At 38.2% G+C, this 24,765-nt stretch overlaps 2 protein-coding genes across 5 annotated transcripts in view; one reads left to right on the forward strand and one right to left on the reverse strand.

Moving 5' to 3' along the window:
- Positions 1–15,892, forward strand: part of Gro (TLE family member transcriptional corepressor groucho) — a 70,399-nt gene extending 54,507 nt beyond the window's left edge. The window contains 7 exon segments of the mRNA XM_083109355.1: positions 4,683–4,736; positions 6,002–6,193; positions 6,694–6,912; positions 7,760–7,827; positions 7,958–8,236; positions 9,379–9,982; positions 10,626–15,892. Of these exon segments, the coding sequence (XP_082965481.1) occupies positions 4,683–4,736; positions 6,002–6,193; positions 6,694–6,912; positions 7,760–7,827; positions 7,958–8,236; positions 9,379–9,982; positions 10,626–10,733 (1,524 nt within the window). The 3' untranslated portion in view covers positions 10,734–15,892.
- Ints3 (integrator complex subunit 3) lies at positions 13,198–23,682 on the reverse strand. Of its 4 annotated transcripts, none has more exons than XM_083109352.1 (10): positions 22,520–23,676; positions 21,481–22,079; positions 20,746–21,307; positions 20,431–20,626; positions 19,118–19,280; positions 17,646–18,194; positions 17,466–17,559; positions 16,995–17,362; positions 16,341–16,902; positions 13,198–16,239 (listed from the first exon to the last, which is right to left on the reverse strand). In XM_083109352.1, the coding sequence occupies exons 1-10, from the start codon at positions 22,592–22,594 to the stop codon at positions 16,162–16,164; spliced, it is 3,246 nt and encodes a 1,081-aa protein (XP_082965478.1). In that variant the 5' UTR covers positions 22,595–23,676; the 3' UTR covers positions 13,198–16,161. The 4 variants fall into 4 exon arrangements, with proteins under 4 accessions (XP_082965478.1, XP_082965476.1, XP_082965479.1 ...); XM_083109350.1 differs by having other exon boundaries at positions 19,118–19,283; XM_083109353.1 differs by having other exon boundaries at positions 19,118–19,256; positions 22,520–23,329.
- Between the last annotated feature and the right edge of the window lie 1,083 nt (positions 23,683–24,765).

The following is a 24,765-nucleotide window of genomic DNA, read 5'->3' on the forward strand; positions in this document are numbered from 1 at the left end:
GTTCGAGAAAAATTAGTGCGAACTGAGAAAGAGATAAACACGATCGCGATAGTTATAAAATTTCGTCGAGTCGATAAATGTCACCATCGGTGCGCATGCTGCGATTAATGAATTATAATTGGTAACAACGAGCGCGAATTTCGCGGAGGTGAGAGTAGAAGGAAGATCGGAGATAATGCGAGAAACGGAAATGCAAGAGAAAGAGAAGAGGAGAAGGAGAAACTGGAGGAAGCGAGAAAAGGTGGCGGAATAAAAGGGTGGAGGCCGCAATGAGCTGAGCTTTTCCACGCTTCCCCTAATTACATTTTCATACGAACCGTTTCCCCTTTATTTTCTCCTTCGCCCTACGACCATTTTTCCCGGAGCTAAACCCCCTTCTCCGTCGACGGTCCTGCTACCCTTTTCTTTCATTTCTTCGCTCTCGTCTGTGCTCTCGCTTCCTTTTCTCTCATCTCTTCTTTTTCTCCTCCTCCTAGTGACCCTTTCACCCACTCGCGCCTTTCCGTGCTGGAAAAAACGCTTTAATACGTTCTCGCCACGTTGCCGAGCGAAGAAAAGAAATATGAGAACGAAAACAAGAGAAATATCATCTTCAGATCACAGTCTTCTCGAAATGCGTCAATTTTCGACCCGCGTACAAATCCCGCATTAAGAGCGCATTAAGGAGCAGCGTATTCAGCAAAGGGCGTATTCTGAACAGGACTGTCTACGAAATGGATTCTGAGTTCTAGAGTCCCGTAGCCGAGATTATTGCACTAAGAAAAAATGTGTATTTGCCAGAATCCAGCGTTAGTTTAGAGCTACTTCAAAATCAGTTTATCGAATAATCATCAACATCATCATTATCGATAATTGCGCGCGTGTGTATCTTCTTTAGATTTATTAAATTTCTATATCAACTTGCGATGGTTTTCACATATCGCAACAATTTTAAATATAAAAAGATATTTCGTAATTTTAATATTCTCGCAAAACGTGTGCGATTTATAGGCTCTTGAAGTAGAAAGAAATGTGTATTACTATTACTTTTTATTTATTTATTTTTTTTCATTATAACGGAGCCACCTTTTTGACCCACCGCCATTCTCGGCGATTTTTGTTGTCGGCGAGCGAGTTTATTCTTCGTACGTCGTCTCTCGTCTCCTCGTGTATATCCTCCGTGCGTGCGACATAATCGCTTTAATACATTTCCGCTGCGTCCTCGCTTCGAAACATAAAAGCGGTCGCTCCCGTAAAAGTTATGGGACAATGCTTACTATCGCGTCGTCGCCTTGAACCGAATAACATATATATACATAGTATTCCGTCAGACATATTTTGTATCCCCGAGATTGACGTCAAAAAAATCGTGGGACGCGTCATACAATTTTCAATTCATTAAAAGTATTGTTATATAAAGTATCATAATATTGCTTTTTCGAATGTGATATATGTCGCGGCAAAATCAAACGTTATGTCATGTCGCTAAGAAATGTCTTTACATGATTGTTATATCGTGCGCAGAGCGCTGTTGGATATATTAAAGACTTACAAAGTAAAGTGTAAAATGTAAAAAAGTATGGTTGAATTTGCATGAGAATTTTATGGAAGTTTGCGCCTCTCGCGAAAGAATGAAACGCCGATGTGCAAATGATATTCCTGCAATCAGCGACGGATTTTGCATGCGACGCAACAGCCGAGCTCTTGCATGGTCGGATAATTCCATTCCCGTCCGTGAGTGGACACGCCGCTTTTCCCATCGTAGCCACTCGCTTAACTTTGCGAAAGTCAGCAGTGCTCGGAGACGAGACTAGGAAGAGGAAGAATAAGAAAAAGAAGTATGGGACGAGGAGACAAGGAGGCAAAGACCTTCGATTCTTCTTTCGTTCTCGTGCGTTTGTTTACAGAGGACCTCGATGGAAGACGGCTGGCGCGGAACGAGGATACAGGACCCTGAGAGAAAAAGGGAAGGGAAAATAGAGGAGCCGAGACGGAGAGACTGTAACAGAAAAGTACCAAGGACGCGCGAGGCGAGGGGATTCGGAGGAAGGGACAAGCCGAGGTGGTGGAGAAGGAAGAGGATGAGGAAGCAAAAAAAGAAAAAAAAAAGGATTCGAGGATTCTCGAGGCGAAGAGTCGAGTGGTTGGGTGGTCGAATAATAGAGCTGCCCTTAATACCGTCATCCCCGCGCTATCCCCGGGTTAAACGAGGAAAGAGGTCGGCGGAGGAAACAGTGCACCGCGAGAGAGCGAGAGAGAGAGAGAGAGACAGACAGTGGCGGTGGCACGGAAGCGTAGGACGAGACCGGGACGAAGAGAACGAGGGGGATCAGGATGGTCGCTCGTGGTTCGTGTGCCGGCGCCGCCGTCGGGTGGGAACCGGGAGAACGGAATAGAAGGGATGATAACATTTGTATCATATTTAACGCTAGAACGAGCGGGTTAAGGGGTGGAAGACAGCCTCCGCCCGCCGACCTTCTCCTTCTTCCTCATCTTTGCCTCCTTTGGTCTTCTCTCGCGCTCTCTTGGTCACCCTCCAACCCTTCGCCCCCTCCTATGGCCTCTCTTACGACCGCGTTTCTCCGTCGCTACCCTCTAACGCCACTTCGCATCCCCTTTCCCCGCTACTCGCTCACCACTCCGAGTAATATACCACTGAAATCAATACCACCACACTGCCTTCTCTATTTACCCAAGCTCATCATTCGTACACAAATTTATTGCATGTCCCTAGCAGCTCGGGACATCTCTCCCGAACTGCTAGGAATATATTGCGCGATCAGATTGCTACGATTTCGTAATAGCCTGGCTAATGTCACGCGGCCCATTTAACGCGCCGATGATTATTTCTTCTTGGAAGCTCATCCGGCTATCTTGAGCAAAAACTATATTCCGATTATCTTTTCGGGCTGTCTGCCCTATTCTGTCGTGTAATAATATAGATATTCTCTCAAAAGCATCGATCCTGTGATGATTGAATGAAATGTAAAGTGTTCTTCACCGAGATTTCTACTTTAAATACGTACTTTGTCGTCAATTCGATGTAATCTGTAACACGTATATATTTTTTATTTTTATTATTCATCTTATAATTTCTTAGTTGTTATTTTTATTATTTCTAGATACATATAGCACTAACATATATCTAAGCACAATTTAATAATTGTATATATATAAAACTAGTAAAATCTCAAAATTTTTGAAAGAGCTGTATACACAGTGTATGCATGTATAATACACACACACACACACACACACACACACACACACAAAATATACATACACTGTTCTCTCAAAAATTTATCCAAAAAAAAGGATTTGTACTGCGCGGACGTCACTTTTAATTATCCTCAGTTTATATTAGTCTACGATCTCAATTCTGCTTTCCCGTGCGAACAATTTTCTCTCGCGGAGCACAGCCGAATGTAATTTATGCACACGCTGGGACGTCGGGTAGGATCGCATTAGACGGCACGTGGTAGCTGGAGAGAAAATTTTTTTAAATACTCGCTCGCGCTGAATTATTTAAAACGCCGCGACGCGCACAGGTGGTTTCACGCGTTCATGTACGACGTATCCGCATACAATCTCACGTGTGCATCTTGGTGTACGTACATGTGTACGTACGATGCGTATTGCGTCTATGTGAACCGTTATGTGTTGCGATATTACGTTATTAGGCGGGCAACCCTACTATCGCATGCCCTGCTTTGAGCTCGTTATACGCCACGTCCTGAGGAAACGGAGCGGTAGCGAAGTAAAGGTCCTGTTCTTGTACGAGTGAAAGATAACCGATAAGTAGTGCTACCAGATAAATGCCGTACATAAATTAACCGTACGCGATATACATGCATTTATATGTATTACGTCGTATCACGTGAATGCAAAACTGTGGAAATATAACAGCGGCTTGTTACAGATATAATCTATAAGATAAACGTTATACACGATAGTCGCAAATTGTTTCGCGAATAATTATTAACCGTATAGATTAAGCAATTGCAGCAACTTTTAATTACTTTTAATTACGCGTTGTACGCGCTGTCGATTTGAACTTGACTGTAAGAAACTAAAAATTCAGACATTTTTGCCTGAATTTTCAAATCAGAGTGTCTGAAAGTAATTTTAGACAATATGTCTTAATCACAAACCTTGTTTTTTCTGAAAGTCAGAAGAGTTACTGCAAATTTAGTTAGTGTATCTGTAAAAAAAACTCCAGATACCTCTACCTGAATTTTCAATCAGTTATTTCTTAGTGTTTGAATACGTTACAAGAATTGTCGATAACATTCAAGGCGAGTTAGAAATATAGTTTTTTGCATTCAAATATTTAAGCGTCTACTTATAATTGATACTTATAAACCTCTTGTGAAACCTCTCGCGAATTGGATTACATATTCATGAGCTCATGTTGATACTGTAGTACTGGAGCTCATTAGTCGTCTATCTAATGACGTTCACCGTTAACTTATTGTTAGAGCACAATCGGGGAGTTGTGCGAGTGCACGAGATATCAAGATTAATAATGCATCTTTGAGGCTGCATCCGCTAGTAGGACACGCGCAAATATGGGTCGAGTTGTTCGGACGGTGGTGCGTCAAAAGCTCATTGATGTACCGAGTAGTTGCTCGGCCACCAACTCGACATTCATATAAAATGTCTCTATCATCGTCTTATATATCATTTCTTTTTCAATTTTTCAGGAGAGTGATGCTGAAAAAAGCGATCAGGATCTGGTTGTCGATGTAGCGAACGAGGTAAGAGACTGCTTAGTTAAAAAAGTATAATTTTTTCATTTTTGTACGAATATACATTTTATTATCTACAAATAATTTTAATCATTGATCACTTTACACACAAGTCTATCACAATTTTTACACTTATTTAACATATTAAAATTATCTATCTAATGTTGAGAAAAATTTAAATTCTTTTTTTTAAGTACATTTTTATTTTGAAATTTATGTACAAAGTTAGGAAATTATATTACCAGACTTAAAATAAAACAATAGAGATCTTCTATCAAGGGTCTAAAACTTAATAAGGTTAGCGGGCCACATGATAGAGATAGAGGAAGATAATTATCTCCGTTTTTACGATCTTAGGCAGATAAATGTAATTTGTGTGTAGGCGAGAAAAAGATATGATTTAAAGCATTTCATTTGTCGTGTATCTACAATTAAACCTCTTTGGACATATCGATTGGCTGCTACTACAAAATGTATACAGAGTTAAAGAAATTTTCGAAAGCTTAGAAATTTTATATCGATACGTTCAATCGATACAATGGATTTATATATTGGATGTAAATATCATATTTATGTTAAAATTAGATCACGTTTAGATTCGGTGGATTCGGCATGAAACTGTTTTTATTATTTATCGTTTACTTTTTACATATTCAAAAAAAATAATTTCCTGATGTAAATAGATTTTTAGATATCACAACTTTCGAAAAATTGATCACTACTTTTGGTATGTGTTAGAACATATTTGTAACATGTAGAATTTTAGCAATAAATTCTAATAGTTTATCTTTCAGTAAATTTAGATCCCATTATCAAATATTATTCAGTGGATAAATATGAGTTTTAATACTATAGCTAGAATGATCTTTATAAGAAACGATTTTCCTATACTATAATCAAACTTTATAACAAGAGTGATTAGCCTTAGTGAATAGACGCTATAGAAAAACTTTCTTTCTAAATTTCACTAATAGTTCAGATATAAATTCTGTCTTGTTATTCGGATTGATAAAGTACAAAACATATGCGATATATCATATTATTTGCTAATTATTTATCTGAATTAAGTTTTCGTATCTAGAAAATTATTGCTACAATTGCAAGACCATTCGTTTTTAGCGCGTAAGATCATTAGATTATATTGTGGCGAAATGAAGGGGAAGATGGAATACGCGATGTGGCTCGCAAATCACATGTTTGAGACCCCTATTTTTCAAGCTCGATATAGTGCACGCATTTGTCTAAAATAAGAAAAAAATGTACGTGTGCGATAGGAGGCATCATCCCCGCACGCGAACGGCGAGCATTCGGATCCACGCGAAAACGGTACCTTGGAGAAGCTGGGCGCACCAGGTCACGTTGGCGGACCGGCATCAGGGACGGGCTCGGCATCCGTAAAGGACAGGCCGCCGTCGCGCAGCGGCAGCTCATCCGCCCGTAGTACACCGTCTCTGAAAAGTAAAGATGTAAGATCTCGCGGAGAGTAAGTTTATTCGGCGCTGCGACCCGGCCCAGTCGTGAGCCTTTGTCGCCTGAATGTATCGAAAATTCCATCTCGCGATTCATCAAAAATGAATATAAAGTCAATCTTTTCGCGAATCGCTAGATGTTTCTTTCTTCTTCGAATTACTCGTATCTTACTTGGAAGCGTAAATAAAAAAGTAAAAGGTACATTAAAAATTGTACATGAAATAATATAGTTGTAGGAAAAAAAATTGAATTGAAATCTGTGACATCTGGCGATTTTAACATCTCCGCGACAATGGACCAAATGAATGAAATTTTGGCGACTCAAGGCACGGAACGTATTCATTCATTCGATCGATCGTGTTGAAGCAGCGGCTCTCTGCCGTCGCGCGTGCGAAAGAAAAAAGAATTGCCAGGGATTGACGCGGTCGAGCTTAGTACGATTGCGATGTAATGTGCGTCTGCAAAAGTGGGTGCAAAAACACGGTACGTTCGCCAGGTCGACAAGCCGGGTACACCTGTGGCGGCGGCGAGGGGCTCGCGCAGTTGTACGCCAACTATGGGCGGCATCCCTGGGCCCTTGGCATCGCGGGTCTATCATCCGCCATCGTCGCAGCAAACGCCACCGCAGGGTTATCAGGGCTTGCCATCCCGCGGCAATGAGCCGCCGCAGTCGCCCTCGCCATACAGCAACTTGCCATACGCGAGGCCCTCTTTGGTGATTCACGACCCCGTAACTCCTTACGTTATCACGCTTTCATTAATCAATTAGCATCATATAATTTTATACGCGAATCAGTATTGTATATGTGAATATAATCGTTGTGCACATGCGTTGTGTTAATTTATTTAACTCTAGAAGGTGATAATATTAGTTTTCTTTTAGTCTTGTTCAATTGTCTCTGTATAAATATTGCAAGTCTATATAATTTTAACGTAAAATTAAAAATTGCTAGGAATATCGAATGATCTCCATTTTGCGCAAAAGTCCTCCTAGAGTTAAACCGCAATCAGTCTCGTGCCAAATTCATGCAAACATCACAGAGATTGACGTTTCTTAAAAGCCATTTGTTTCGCAAATCATTTACAAATCAAATAAACGCATATACATGTATACATAGAGAGTAAAATAGTGTAATATGCCTCGCAACACATTTTTGTCTAAATCAACATGTAAATGAACATACAACATATAAACATTATGACAATTACTTATTATTTTATGGAATGAAAAATGATAAAAATGTAAAAATATAAATATCAATCTTTTTTGCTTAAAAATTATTGACTTTGTAATTTTTTTAATACGTTAAAAATCGCGTAACAGAGCAATTCGTGCGCTTTCCCGGTTGATTGTGGTACCGCCAGCTATCGACTCCCGTTTCAATATCGATTTCTTATTGTTAAACTCGTTATATCTGAGCAATGAATGAGCCATTTTACATGTCGAGGCGTATTACATTGTTTTACTCTACATATATATATATATATATATATATATATATATATATATATATATATATCTTGTTCATCGTGATACTGAACGACCCTCTCTTTTTTCGCAGCTTGGTTTTGACAGTCACATGAGGATATCCGCGAGTAACGGGCTGAGCAACATCGCGGGCGGCAAACCGTACGTAATTTGACAATTTACGATACATGCACGAAGCCCTCTTAGATCCTCTCTTCCCTTCCGCCTCTGTCTCCAGCGCTTTATTGTAATAAGAGCCGCTAGTTAAGCATACTACGCATACGTTTCGCAGAGCGTACTCTTATCACATGAACGGCGAGGGCCAGCTACAGCCCGTACCATTCCCCTCAGACGCTCTAATCGGACCGGGCATTCCGCGTCACGCGCGTCAAATTAATACCCTGACTCACGGCGAGGTGGTCTGCGCCGTCACGATCTCGAATCCGACCAAGTACGTTTACACCGGCGGTAAAGGTTGCGTCAAGGTTTGGGATATCGGCCAGAGTGTCGGCAGTGCCAGCGTGAAACCAGTTTCGCAGCTGGACTGTTTGCAACGTGACAATTACATTAGGTAAGAAACCTCGCTATGTATTATATTATTATATATTGAAATATTGAAATATCCCGTTACATCTTTGGTTACTTTCAATTTTTCGAAAAGAAAAACGTGATCAACAAGAATAAGCAGTGTGTGACAAATGATCAAGCACGATTAATCATGTCGATTAGTCATATTGCTGTCATGTTGCCAACAATTATATTATTGTCAACAATTGTTGATAACATGACAGCAATTTCACAGACAGTTGGCTATCTGGGAAACTTATACTAGGATACGTCAGAAAATAAAAAAAAATCTTGTTTCCCCGAACAGGTGAATATGCCGAATTGTCAATACTGACTTCTCTATGATTTATCACTTATCTTTAAAGTGTATTTATATGTGGTATTTTTTCTTGTATAGCTTTTCTTCATTGTGATTTTATGTCAATTTGAAATGAGTGCTCCGTTATTTAACTGTATCAGAGAAAAAAAAATATAAGCAGTGGATACGTTTTCTCCACTCAGAGAGGAGATGAAGCCTGCAGAGATTATTTACAGAAGAGATTATTTACAAAATGCAACAGCAACACGGTGAGACTTAATCTAAATCGCAGCAGGATCTATGAATGGATAGATCGTTTTAAAAATAGTTGGATTTTTGTCTGCGATGAAGAGCGTTCAGATCGAAATCCGATCATTTTTAAAACGATCTATCCATAAATCTTGCTGTAGACAACTCTCACCATACTGCTGCTGTATTCTACGAATAATCTCTGCGGGTTTCATCTCCTCTCTGAGTGAAAAAACGTATCAATGCTCACATTTCTTCTTTGGACAATAGAGTATTCATTTTAAATTGACATAAAATGAAAGAGAGCTACGCAACAAACCATCACTTTGAACATACAAATACACTTTGAAGTTATGATAAATCATAGAGGAATCAATATTGCCAGCTATTTGTTTAGGAAAACAAAAATTCCTTTATTTTTTTACTTACCCTAGAATTTCTCTCGAGTAATCGATGATGGTAAAGATGAAAAAAAAAAGCGAAAATATTTTTTTTCTCGCATCATAATTTAAATCGAAATTAAAACGATTATATTTAATTTTAATAGCAAAATTAAGGGAGAGGAAGGAATTTGGTGAGACATATCTTCTACCTCTCAGGTCCGTGAAACTTTTGCCCGACGGAAGGACTCTGATAGTCGGCGGGGAGGCCAGCCAACTGAGCATCTGGGACCTAGCGAGTCCCACGCCGAGAATCAAGGCGGAATTGACTTCGTCAGCACCCGCCTGCTACGCCCTAGCGATCTCGCCGGACTCCAAGGTCTGCTTCAGTTGCTGCAGCGATGGCAACATCGCTGTTTGGGACTTGCAGAATCAGACGTTGGTCAGGCAGTTCCAGGGCCATACAGACGGGGCGTCCTGCATCGATATCTCCGCCGATGGGTCCAAATTGTGGACCGGCGGCCTCGACAACACCGTGCGCTCATGGGACCTTCGCGAAGGCAGACAATTGCAGCAGCATGATTTTACCTCGCAGATATTTTCTCTCGGTTATTGTCCAACCGGGGAGTGGTTGGCCGTTGGAATGGAGAACTCGAACGTGGAAGTACTCCACGCCACCAAGTCTGACAAATACCAACTGCATCTGCACGACTCTTGCGTGCTCTCGCTGCGTTTTGCCTCCTGCGGAAAGTGGTTTGTCTCTACCGGCAAGGACAACTTGCTGAATGCTTGGCGTACGCCATACGGTGCTTCAATCTTTCAGGCAAGCATTTTAATATGAACTTACCTTAGTGTAGGTAATGTATACATTTTCTCTGGATTTTATATTGGAACCTCTCAAGAGTAAAACGCGAAATATATTGTTTCTACGCGCTAAGCCACTCTCGAATAATATGAATACGGATAACGGTCGACCCGCGTAACAATGCACAGAACTGCGGGCGCAATACCCTTTCCCGTAGAAAGAACATGTTCATAGACATGTTTGTCTTGCGAGTAACTATCATATGAAACAATATCTTGTCCTGAACGTAACGGGATGATAGATTGATATATCAGATCCCCTTATGGTCTATTCTTGAAAGGTTTCAATGTACTTTGATTTTTTCATTTTCGATTAGCATTGGACATGTGTTGCATCGTAAAATTTAATATATTACGGGAGCATTTGTATGACACAGGATATACATATATCTATATACGTAGGATATATATATATTCATTTCTTTTATTTATCAAATTTTTTTAAATTCGTTGAACAAGATCAATTTAAAAGCAAATAAATTTCCTCTTTCTCCAAAATATTTCGTAAATCGTCAATTTGTAAATTGAGTAACAACGTTTATATTTAGCCTATGTATGGATATATAAGCTATATTTTGGGCAAATTTTGTTAAATTTTGCAGTCTAAGGAATCATCGTCGGTGCTGAGTTGCGACATTTCCGCAGACGACAAGTACATTGTGACTGGATCCGGCGATAAAAAGGCCACTGTATACGAAGTGATTTACTAAGCCTATCCGTTAACGAAAAGAAAGACCTGTCTTTCCTCCTTAATAGTGTTAAAATCAATCGAGAACTTTATTAATCTCCCGTATATCTTCCCTTCGCAAGGAGGGGAGTGCAAAAAGTTCCCGAAAGTGGGATTCTTAGCAGCCTTAGGACCCTTTAAGACCATTCGACTGGTAATTGTGTACATATATGCATATGCGAATCTATAACGGAATTACAATAGAAGAATGTGTGAAAAATCAATGTATGCGTGCATGTACGAGTGCGTGCGTGCGTGCGTGTGTGCGTGCGGAGCGGTTCGCACGCCTACTAAAGTAAACGAGAGGAGCCTTCGCAAACGGTGATGTTAGACATATAATATGATTTTGTAGCTACGTAAATGTAGGATTATAACGCGCCTAAAGCGGCCTGGTATCATCAAGATAAGGCGTCGCAAGATTAGTCTCGCCTATCGGCGAGAAATTGCATTATGCTTTTCAGCGAACGGAACACAGGCGTTCGTCGAGACGTCACTTCAAACACTTTTGCAATCGCTATATCTTCAAACAGAATCGAATCCCTTCTGCTGTCCCCTTTCGAGTAACACAAAAAAAAACGTCTAAGAGAAAAGACACATTTGAAAAATGTCCGAAATCTTTTTTTATGATATTTGTGCGACATTTGTTTTATTTCTAGAAGCTTAATTGTATTGCGTTGGCGGACTTTTATTAATGAGATGTACATTCATAGATGCATATATGCAATAATCTGTTATCAATAATCAATATTGTTAGACTCGGTTCGATAATTTCTAATCGCGATAAAAAAGCTATATCTCTCGAGTAATTTGTCGAGCGTATTAAGCAAGAGGACGGCACATGCTTTGAACTGTCAGATCCTATCGGTGTCAATTTCACTGTCACGACTACTATTGCCGTTTGACATAGCAAACTTGATTACAAGCAAATACTTTTTTTGCATCGTAAGCATAAAGAATGATACCTTATTGTGTAATAATTGAATTTGTACGTGATATGCATGATGACGGCGAATGGCAGATACGAATCCCTGTACAGAATCCTTGTACATATTCGACGTTTGTGATTATAATGATTATAAAACGAGTGCGCATATACAGCGTACTCGGAATCTTTAAATATACCTATGTAAAGTACAACCCCGTGCACAATCGAAACAAAACTATTTCTCTACTTTAATTAGGTGATACAATGCGCGGAGATCAATAGAGGCGGATGACTTGCTGCAGTTTTTAAATATCGAGTTTTATAATATTGATGAAAAAAATATTGACATTGCACGAAAACAACCGAAAGATCACAAATATCTTTATGTTGAAAAATATTTGAGCAATAATATTATAATTGGGGCTTTATATCCGATCGTATAAAATACGATAAGGAGCATCTTCTCTCGTAAGTGCTTTCGTGAATGATTTCTGCTTCCGATTGATCTTCGTCTTGCGAAAATTAGCTGGATGAAATTCTCGACAGACAGACGAGCGCGAATTATAATGTATCATCGAAATGATTAAATTTGTGAAATTATACGGTCCTTTATTCTGTGTCCTTAACGTGAAGTAATAAAACCAAGTAAACCTTAAGAAAAACGGATAGAGTTACTTTATTATAGTTCTCGCAGTTCTCGTCTTGCTGGCGAATATATGACAAATTGAGAGGTTTGATTATATATGTGTAACGCGCGCATGCGCGCATCACTTATGTAGGGAAAGATATGTCATATAATTAATGATGACGTATCCGCAAATTTCTTGAGGAAAAATAAATACGAATCTATTTCACTTCTTCCTCACATTTTTAGTAATAATATATGACAATTGATATATTATTACACACACGCGCGTATATACATACACACATACACACACATAAATATATATACATGATTATATGATTTCATTTATTGTCTCGTATCAAGTTGGATTTTCCCAGTTTCTCTCTCTCTCTCTCTCTCTCTCTCTCTCAGTGTATAATGAAAGGCAGAAGAAAATAAAATTGTTTTTACAATGAGAGCTTTGCGCGCTTTCTTCAAACACACTATTGCGTGTTAGAATCCATATGACGAATCGGTGACTCGCATATTGTACAATATGACATACATATAATATGTAAACAGCGATTATATCCGATGAATTAGTAGTCATCGCGAATGAAACATTATTCATTGGTAAATATAGATAATCGTCGCGTTTCTCTATCTAATAAAAATTATCTGATAAAATGAGTATCGCGAAAAAAAATTACTACTTACTGATTATATAGCTTTATCTTAAAAAGAGATAAAGAGAAAAAATATTCGTGTATACTTCTGGTATCATTTGCTAATTGCAATGAATTTATCCTTAAAATTCCGCGAGATGAATAAGATACATGAGTAAAATAAATTTTCAAAGGAAGGAGATGTGAATCGAGAGAAGGAGAAAGTAAGTACCACAAAAGATATCGCAAATTTGTTTCCGATAATCTTCGATGTATTTACATTTTACGTGTGTACAAGATCGTTAAAAACATTAAATGTTTATGCTCGCGTTATACGATATAATCTGTCCATATATTTACATATTTTTCCGTGTGTACAAGATTGTTAGAAACATTAGGTGTTTACAGGTTGCTTTCTTCTTTTTTTTCCTTTCTTTATCTCACATACTGTCTCGCGCATGCTTTAATAAATTCCGCTCGCTCGCTCTCTCTCTCTCTTTCTTTCTTTCTCTCGTCGGATCATCGTTTTTAAATACCCTCTGACGAATAGTCGTTGCTTATATACAAGTAGAAAAACTCTAGTAACGTCACGCGTTATTACAAACGGAAGGAGGGAGGAGGGAGAATACATACACATCCGCATACGCATCCATCCTTCATACAAATCGTTCGTACAAATGTTTACAGACATGTGTCGAAACTTTTTCTTAATCTGATTATCGTGACACAATTATACGTTCGTAGTTTCGAGGTAAAATCAAGGGAAAATGAAAACGAAAGTGGGGGATATGTAGAGGGTGCTGAGAAATATATATAAAAATTCATGAAAACGTGTTTCGCAATTTTACTGATCGCATCACGATACAATGCAATCTCACATGTATACATGTATATTCTCTCATTGTGTTTTATCTCATGTGTATATGTATGTATGTGTATACGTGTGCGCGTATTGTACAGTAGACGTCAATGATACCATACAATTAACATATAAAATTTGCCTTTGAGATCAATAATACTAGACACATTAAGTTATTTGTGCACGATTGTTAGCTCGAAAAGGAATCGATATTGTTTTGGAATTATGTACACAGAGATCTGTTTAATAATTCTAAATGCAAAAGATTATGCCGTAAAACGTTTAAAAGATAAAAAGTTATACGCTAAAGTTATAAGCTATATATTATATAAATATATATGTACTATAAATATAAGTATAAAATTAAAAAAATATAATGATAAGCAATATAAATATAATACACACATGCGCGCGCGCGCGCGCGCGCACACACATATATATAATTATATTCATATTATTTATCTTTATATTACTTTGATCTATTTAATATTTATAGTAATATTATTAATAATGATATTAATAATTTATATTTTATAATATACAAATTTATAGTATAACTTATTTATCTTCAACTATACGACATAATGTTTTTCTTAAACTGCATTTAAAGCTGACAGACTTGTATATGGCTACAATCCCAAAACAATATTTCTTTTTACTAACAGTTATGACGCACGAATAGTTTGATGCAATGCGTTTAGTCATTACTGGCCCCAAATGTGTGATCAATTTTATATGTTAAAGCATCATTGACGCTTACTGTTACATAATCTAGAAGATGCATAACGCAATCCGACTTTTAGATTAGTCAATTTTACAGGAAATTTTTCATTACAAATGAATAATCTCTCCGCACTCCTTGCCTTTAGGATTTAGGTTCTCAGTTTACTTAGTTTCCCAGAACACTAGATCCAATGGCGGAGAGGGAGAAACAGAGAGGAGAAAACTAAATTTTTTCCCTTCTACTTCTTTTGAAAGGTGTCGAGTAGTTCGAGTTTTTTAAACATTTCAGAGAACACGCATGTTTTGTGTGTAGTGTGATAATAAAAGAAATGATGTATGGTAAATAGTATGGAAAATCACTCGAATACTTTTAAGAGAGAATTGAATACTTGTACAATGATGAGAGACCGACTTACCGTGCCTAATAGTCGATCGTTATCTTTGCGAATCAATTTTTCCTTACACGTCTATATCTATCTACAAATATGAGGGATGTAAAAACATATACAAAAGTACAGTACAATTCATGTTATGTCGCAATTCACAATCGCAACGAATCATTAAATCACTCTAGTAAAATTTGTATAACAAAAAGAAGAAAAAAAGAAAATTTATTTGAACCGCTCGGATTACTTTAACGCTAACAATCTTCGTCATGCAGAACATATTTAAAAAGATATCCCTGCGTCTCTCGAGGATAATTGTGCTCAATAAGCGCAGACGCAAACTGTATATATTTGGTCGTAAAACTGTACGCCTCTTGCCGGAATTCGATGCGCCAATTTACGTTTCGACATTCTGGCAGAAGGTCCTTAATTCTAGAAAAGGAAAAGCTAACAACTCTTATATGAATTGCGTTCGGAGATATGGCAACGAATATGTCCAATTGCAACGATTATTTTGAAAAAAAAAAAAAAGAAAAAGAAAGAAAGTCTTGTAAAGAAAAATAAGACATGACAATGTGTAAAACTCATAATTGTAAAACTTATAATTAAAAAAAATAAGATAAAGTGCAAAAGGGATATATTGTGTTGCTGTTACCCCTCGCAATGTTGCCAGATTCTGCGCTTTGTAAAGAAAATAATCATCAAGTGATTTCAGATACGTTTAGTCCTGCTGTTTGGTAACTTTATTTGACAGATGCGAGCGATGGCTCGATATTCCGCGCGCGAATATTTCGAGAGGAAAACACAGGGAAGTAAAATAATTGACGTACCGCTTTGTAAGATATCTATATCTGTCATACGAGTTACCGGAAAAAAGCAATAATCAGTATTAACGTGTAAAAACATGTTCGGAATGAGAGATCATACTTAAAAATACGATTAAGTAGTTCTCACACGCCGATCTTCATTTTTTTTTTTAATAAAACGATTCAACAATAACAATCAGAGTCTCTGGCAATTTTGCTGTTGCTCTGAGCAACATTTACGAAACATATTAAAGGTTTTTTTTCTGAATATATGTATAACCTCTCCGCGTTTTTTTCATCCTTAACGTACATTATATTTACAAGTCGCGCTAAATAGATCTCTATTTATGTATATCATATTATCTTACTATCCTTAAGGCTAGTTTAGCTTGCTGCACACACGTGACATGGTCCATGTGACATATGAAGACACTGGGTGGTCAGTCGCTGTCCGAGCCCACTGGATTGATCTTTTTCCTTTTTTTCGCTTGCTTTGTATTCACGATCATCTCCTCATCCTGTAAGCGACAAGAAAAAAAGATCACTCATCGTCAAAATTTTTCTATATTTTACATATACACGTGCACAATAAAAAGAAAAGTATAGTAAAAGAACTTACTTCACTACTAGTGCTACTATCAATGTGATATCGAACTGATCTCTTCAAATTGGATCTTTCTCGCGTGTTAGCACCGGTTTTCCTATGACCGCCTTTACCACTGCCACCGGTTCCGGAGGAAACATTGTGTTTTCTCGCAGAACTACTCGGCGGCGGCGGCGGTTCGTTCTCCTCGTTGACTTCGGCAAGCGCGAAAAGATCGCCGTAGCTTTTTCTCAGCGAGTCGTTGCTTGCCGCTTGCGCCTGTTGCAACGCTCTCTGCATACCTTCCGAATGATACAGCTGTAATTCCGTAGAAGACACGCAGTGCTGACGTAATTGGTCCAAATGGCCGAGAACTTGTTCGCCGGTGGGTGGACCGGACTGTTGATTCTGTTTAGCGCCAGAACGTTTCCGTTTATTTGGACTGGTCGCGGGATAACGGGTGCTGAGCAAGTTTGCAAGCAGTTCGCCAAGCTTCTCCTCGTAATCGCGACACCAATAGCGTAGCACAGCCACGACAAACATGTCACCATCAACACTCTGCCGAGCAAGCAGTTGTCGTAGAAGATCCAACGTTGGCCTACAATATAACATACGAAGTTGTATATTAAATTGTTACATAATTTATACCAGTTTTCGGTGTGTATATAAACTGCAGCTATAATTACTCACTTTTCTTGCTTAAGCATCAACAAAACTGAAGTAAGCGCCTCTGCGTGATTGCGAAACTGTAGTTTCGGCAAAACCGGCAGTACGTAATCAATCGGAAAATCGTGCGCGAATATGAGCTGCCAAAAACAGTACTGCTCGAAAGTTTCCCAGTTTAAGCTAGCTGTTAATAACGCGGTGAACGATTCTTTCTTTAGCATCTTCAAATGGCCCTGCATTATTTGACAAACTAGATCCTGCAACTGGCACGAATCCACAGTAGAGACAACCAGATGTAACAGTTGGACATTCCCGAGGGCAACGTTTTGAAATCCCATGTACACGTCGGGCACGAGATAACATAACATGAATATGTTATCTTCATGGCAGAGCTACGATAAAGGCAAAGGTAATGTATGTTGCAAAGCTGTCCCAAATATATGTATACATATAAAATATCTATTTGTAGCCAGCCATAAAACTATGTACACGTACCTTTAAGTCCGATACCAGGCATACGTCCAATTTTTTTTCCCGTTGTGCACAGAAGTCCTTGTACACCGATGCTTTAACGTCATTCAAAACATTGCTGAAATCAAATAGAATAGACGTCAAAAATGTTTTTTTTTACTGATTTCTTTTTTTTTTAACAATTTATTTCATTTTTAGACTAACCTCGGCTCGCCTTCTCGTTTCTCTTCTTCTCTGCCCCAGACTTTCAAGAAATAAAGAAGGAGGTAACCTATTCGCGGTTGAACTGATTGCATTTCTGCCAGTACTCTAGCCAATAGCTTTCGCCTATTATCCTCCTCTTTGCACAATTGAAATTGATTTCGAAACATAACAAACAACGGGGTGCTTATACTATCGGTTAGCGCTTCCTCATTCAAGTTATCCGACGGAAAGATCTGCGCCGTGATCTGCGACGATAAGATGGTTGATATACAGGACGCTAGCGCAGGTATCGTTTCGGCGTCTATTTCGTCCTCTACGACCATTTGTACTATCCTCTCGATCGTTTGACACCTCGCTTCATTGTCGATCTCCGTGTGCAATGTCTCTATGCTGGTTCTCAACTCCTCCGGCTCCAATATGAGACGCAAATGCGACGTAATGTCCTCCTTCTTCACAACACAATTTGCATTCTTCTGATCATTTTTCAGTTTTACTGTAGACAACGGTATATCCTCCTCATCATCTTCATCTTCCACCTTGGTTACTATCCTAAAATATATATATATATAAATTCGCAAAACTGATTTTATATCTAAGATATAACATATAATCTTTTTGAACGGACAATGATAGTTATGAAAGTGTCTATATATCATTGTTCATACAAAATCGAAGCATGATTATAGTTGATATTATTATTTTATTGCTATCGTTTCTCGGCTATAGAAAGAATATTGATAGATCAACTGTGAAGGCTTTGTGGTTTTTCCATATCAAAAAGATTAATTCATATCGTTTTGTATGAAAACGACAGGGTCTTGGCAAGAAAAATTTAGTGAGTAGAAGAAATCATGATAAATTCTAATTTTCACTTATCCAATGGAATAAACTGGCAAAAAATTATAAACTAATATGTAATACTAAGATATAACAACTTATAAATATATATTTATAATAATACTATATAATTTTATGCAAAGTAAAAGATTTTTGCTTTAACAAATTATACTAATCATTACAGTTTAAAAGAATATCAATCTAATAATAGTCTTTTTTAATTCAAATATGTAAAATTTTTTAAATAAAAACTTTGGAGATGTAAATGTTATTAAATTTTACATTAATTTTTAGTTTATATAATAAGAAAAATGTAATAGTAATACTATTAACAATTTAACCTGTTTGCGCGTTTATCATTCAATATCTTTTACAAAAAACTAATTTATTTGTTGATTCCTAATCTATTACGGTTTTTATTTTAGAATAAAGCTTAGAAAACACTTTCTCAATTGACGAATGTTGATAAAAATATTTCTATTTATTTTAGAATTTTTAATAGAAAAGGCTCTTGTTGGTTTTTTCCGGAAAACATTGGTTTTTATTGGCATGGATTTTATCTAAAAAGTGTGGAATTGTGCCAACTCTGGAGAAACTGAACATATACTATAGAATAAATATAATAGTTAATAAACCTGAGAGGAGACTCCTCCTCTTCATCACTAAATGCTGGCTCTGGGTCCTGTGCTACATGATTATTCTCCATGGTAGAATTTGTGGTATTCTCTACTACAGTCCCTGGATTGTGCTCCTTGTTGAGCTCTTCCATTTTACCTGAATATTTCATAACCTTATTACCTGCTTAAAGACATGATGTAAAAAGTTAGTAAGCGATAAATGTGCTGAAAGCTAAAAAGGAGTGAATCGTCAGATTTGACGCAAAGAAAGTTTTTGCGAAGAAACACACTCAGTATCACATACATGTGGCATTTCCAGATGTCTAATTTATTTCTGGGGACTTGGTAAGACTTTCTTAGTATCTTTTCACATTTTTAGAATACCTAATGTGCCAATTTCAAAACCATTTACACTAAATTTTTATCCAATTAAAAAATGCCATATTGCATATGGAGCCAAGCATAAATTTTCTTCAATTTGACAAACTCTTATATCGAGATTTTACATTATAAATTCTAACAAATACATATTCTACCAGACACACACAGAATTTGATAAGCATTATACATGAAATTATACGATACACAAAAAATATTCAAAATTCTAGATAAAGAGGATATTTTAAAGAGATTTTTTTTGGTGTAATTTTCTAAAATAATATTTTTTTATTATATGCGTTTTCTGCTTTTCACTCACATGAAAGGAAAAATAAAATGACTAAAGTGACAGATTTGCAAATATACTGAAAAATAAAAACTTAATAACTTTTGTAACATTTTTTCATTCGCATAAAATTTTCATTTTTTAACACTAAAAATTGTGATAAAAAGAAATATGCACCATATATGAAATATTTTAAATCATTAAATATATATGCGAATATAAATAGATACATCTTTTTATGATATATTTTAAATACACATAATGTATCTAGTTTTGCTTACAATATAAGAGAAAAATTATCAAAGAAAATTTCGAAAAATTCCCCGATTCTTTCAAATATAGAAAAGATATCCTTGAGAAATTCAAGTTTTCTATGTTTTTCCAGGGAGTGGACACCCTATTTATATATTCGAATATTTAGAATAAATGTAATAATAACTAGAAAGTACTAAATTAGGAATGAGAGATATTAATAATCGTCGATAAGTTTTGAATATTAAAAAAAAAAAACTTTCCTAATGTGACAATTATTCGGATTTGTCAAATTCGACTCCAAGTTGTTTGAATGCCAGAAACTCAAGAAAATTTGGATAATCCTAGCTTATTTTGTATGCAAGATGCGAGATTATGTTAAGAAAAGATTTGCATGCAGCAATAAGAATTTTACCAGGATCTGTATTTGGTGGTAGGCAAAACTCCTTAAAAGTTTCCCGTATCTTGCTCCGCAATTCTCGGTCCAGTTTCGGGCTATCGAATAATGGATATAGACTTGGCAAAACGCGTTTCTCCAAAATTTGTCGCAACGATGAAAATATCCCGTTTCTCACTTTGTCCGTTAGCGCAGGGTAAAAATTTGGAATTATCTATAAACGAATCGTATTCTCGTGTTATAAAAGAAGAATTTCATCAAACATTACAATAATAAAATAATATATATAAATAATAAAAAATATACAAGCCAAATATATTTGTGCAACTTTACCCTGCATAAAAAATCTAGAAGTGTGGCAGTGACGGGTGGATGAGACCTCATCGAATTGTGCATGACGAGGATCGCCGGCTCGATATTCATGATGTTGTCCTTGTCGGGTTCGAAGAACAGCCAATCGTAGAACAGGGCCAGTTTTGCGTTGCTGGCGGCCACGGTGGAGGTACACGTTGTGAATAACCAGCCTATTACCGCCCATCGCGGTATGATGTCCGAGCACAGCAGCTCGTTTGTGGGATGTATAACACCGACGATGAAGCGAATAAGGTCGCATCTCAACGACTGAGATTCAGGCGTTGCCAAGTACTGCCTCTGGAACCAGTCCTGATAACGCTTGTGATTACCAAAACGAACGTTACTGGTGAGAAACACGAGTTTCCTCTCCATATCCGGCGTCAAGCGAGATTGTAAAAATCTCCTCGAGGTTCTGGTTTGCAGCAACTGTAAAACACCATTAAAATTTGGACAAAGACTTTTCGAATTGAGCAGGATATCTTTCCACAATGCCTCGAATTCCGGTATTCTCGCAACATTCTGCAATAAACGAACCAAATCCCTGCAAAAGGAAAAAAATATATAAAATGTATATATATATATATATATATATATATATGTGTGTGTGTGTGGTGTGTGTGTGTACACACACACGTATATAATTTTGATATATTAGTTTGATAATTTGTTATCTAGAGAGCATTATAGTCGCATTATAATCGCGGGTATATTTACCTTCCAATAGCTAGGCAGTCTGCCATTCGTTCTCTTATCAGAGATACAGTAAAGGTCACTTCCTTTTGCCGTAAACCAGCCAAGTGAGGCGCATTATGGTCTTCTATTAACCGCAAATACGTGTATACAATTGATGCTACTAAAAAAGGGAACTTGTCCAACCACGCTCGATTCTCTTGAAAAATATCTAAGAGAGCGTCAACAAGGAATAAATTTCTCGGGGAGATATCCCCACCCGCAGCATGCCTCAACAAACTTAAACAAAGATTATCCACATTAGTTACACTAGTCCTTATCATTTCCCTCAGCAACCACAACAGCTGACTTCTAGTGACGTCATTTAATCTCAAATATTTCTCCAATACTAATTGATTGAGATGAAGTAGCACAATGGCAAGGCCATCTCGTGTGATTAACGTTAAGTCTCTGTAACTCTTTGCAGCATTCTGCGAGTCTGTCAGGATCACCACTAATAAACCCAATGAAACTTCTTCGTGCGTCTTGTCCTTGCATACAGCATTGTTCAACGTATCGTGGACTTCCTTTTCCGAAAGCCCTGCAGTCAAATTTTGCAGCGTCGAGTGGCATCTCTCCAATTTCTGAAACCATATTACATCGCTTGATTCTCCATGATGAAGGAAAAAGAAGATATGATATAAAGATAATATTATATAAATATAATATAAATTTTCATTTGATCTTTGCGATAAATCTCCCTTGGAAGGAAAACATACGATACCAAATAATTGAGAAAAATTATGAATCGAATAGATGAAAAGGATAAAATCGAATCTGAAGAAAATCGGATAGAGTTTTTCCCTACGAAATAACAAAGCGCAGGAAAATACAAAAGGACTGGAAGGTGGAAATACGAGGTGTGTGTCTTCTCACGCCAGGATGTAGAATTGAAATTTGGCGGGGAAACGTGCGTTTTTACATGTGGCGCCGCCCGTCACCAACGTGCGCGACCATCGCAACAATGGCGGAGGCCCTCGGCACCCGATACGTATCCAGTGACTATTTCAAATATTTATGCTACCTCTTCCAGCTCGTCCTTGTTCTCGATGCAGCTCGTGACGAGTAGCCGGGACGCCGGAGTCTTCGGCTGCTCCATTGCTCGTTGGCTACGCCGCGGCCGGCCCGTGAACGTTACTCGAGGCCCCGTCGAGCCCTCAGCCCTCAGCCCTGTGCCCCTGGCCGCTTGTGCTCGCCTCCGTGCATCGTGATCGTCTCGCTGGCCCGTTCTATCTCTCTCTTTCTCTCTCTCTCTCCCTCTCTCGCTCGCTCGTACCGCCCGTCTCGCTCGCTCCAGCTGGCTTCTCCCTCCTCGCTCTCTCCCACTACGTGTCCTTTCTCTCTCTCTCTCTCTCTTGCTCCCTCTGCACCGCCCACTCCTCGCCGTTGTCTGTGCCGTGCGCGGACTATCCACTGTGTTTATTCCTCGCTTCGCCACTGGCCTCCCCGACTTCGAGCACAGTTCCGATGCGATTGCGCATTGATAGATGCGCCCAGTCGCCGAGAGGGCCCCGCTTCGTGTCGCGGTGCCCCCACTAGCCACTAGCACCCCTCTCCTCCTAGTGATCGCCGTTCGCCAATCAGCTCTCACCAGCCGGTGTACTACGATGGGCTGGGTGAAGATACGATAGAAAAGTAGCGCGACTCGCGCAGGGTCGGTTTCCGGCAGGGCGCTTTAAGGTGACAGGAACCAACGTGTGACACGTGATAAACTTGACGCTCCGACTCGCCTCGCAGTTTTCGAGGAATAGCGAACGGGGAGAGAGAATCTTGACTTTTGTTTTTTTTTTCTTTCCGTCAGGTATTTAGCCCGTTTAATAGAATTTATCGGCGAATTTTATATTATTTTTTTATTATCTTACGTTATTTTTTCCACGATGGAAAAGAAATTAAACTTGACCTTTTTCCTTTAAATGCGAGAGCACCGAGACATTTGAAGGATAGGACGAGCGTGAAGTAAATTAAGGAGCGAATACTTGTCTAACCCCTAAGAATTTTTTACCGGTTAATCATCCGACGGACAATGGAGCGGATAACGGAAAGCATCTTCATGGTGGATTACGTTTTGCCTCTTTGCGCCACAGTAAGCGGACGAGCTTTGTGCAATTACTACGGGGTGTACGAGTCGTGAACTTCGTTCGCCACGCGCGTTATTAATAAGTATGTTGTAATGAGACGCGCGAACTTTGGCGATTCCGACAGTCACGGTTATGAACTCCGTATAATGAAGAGGCGGGAAATGATTATAACATAGTTAAAACTCGCAGATCAGTTATTACAAAATGTTTGGAAAATTGCGGGTGAGGAAGGTATACACGGCGTTTAAATTACTCGTACTAATAGACACACAAAAACTCGTTGCAATGAAAAAGACTAAAGAAATTTTGTTGCGCTCGACAAGATTTTCGTATCTCAATAATTCGCTAAAATTTGTAGTAAAAATGTAATTATTTAAGGAGATTTATTTAAAAATGTAATTATTTAAGGAGATAACTAACATTGATAATTTAAGGAGTGATATTTAAAATCGGAATATCTTTCTATATTATTTGCTATAGATATCATAAGATACATTAATTTATTTACGGAATAAATTTTCTTCCACGTATGTAATGTGTGTATATATGAAATTATAAAATAATATAAGTATTCTCGATATTTTTTTAAGAATTTTTAAATTAATCGCAAAGAATGTATTTAATATATAATTTTTATATATTTAAATATATTATTAAAAAGATTTATCGATCCATGAATTCAAGTTTAATTTAAATAGAAACGAATTAAAAAAAAACATTAATTAAAGATTATATTATAAAATTGTGGTGAAAAGATCCCATTTTGTCAATTTCATAGAGCCGAGGGTGCGTCATGCGAAACTGCGCATCCGCGCGCGCCTGCGCGGACGCGCCGCGACGAGTACCAAGCGAAATCAGCCGCCAGCCGCCTTTTAATCGCAAATCGCACTGGGCGTCCCGGCCACGCACGCTCCTCTCGTTTCTTCGTTTCGTGCGCGTCTCGTCGAGATATATCCCGCACGACGCGTTCCAACTGCTTGCCGAGAGAAGTACAAACACCTCAGTTTTCAGCCCTCGAGTCCGCTTCGACTCTGTATCGGCGGAAACGAACTCCAGGAATTGCGCGACCGACACCTAACCCCGTCGTAAATTTCGTCACGCGACTCGAGATTTCTTCCTTCGAAAATATTCGCGTTTCAGGGAACAAAATCTCGAGAGACCGAGGTCTTGTCGCCATTTTTTCGCGCGACGT

Source organism: Camponotus vicinus, unplaced genomic scaffold (assembly GCF_025532165.1).
Source record: "Camponotus vicinus isolate PSW18456_S1 unplaced genomic scaffold, iyCamVici1.0 SCAF_9, whole genome shotgun sequence".
Taxonomy (NCBI): domain Eukaryota; kingdom Metazoa; phylum Arthropoda; class Insecta; order Hymenoptera; family Formicidae; genus Camponotus; species Camponotus vicinus.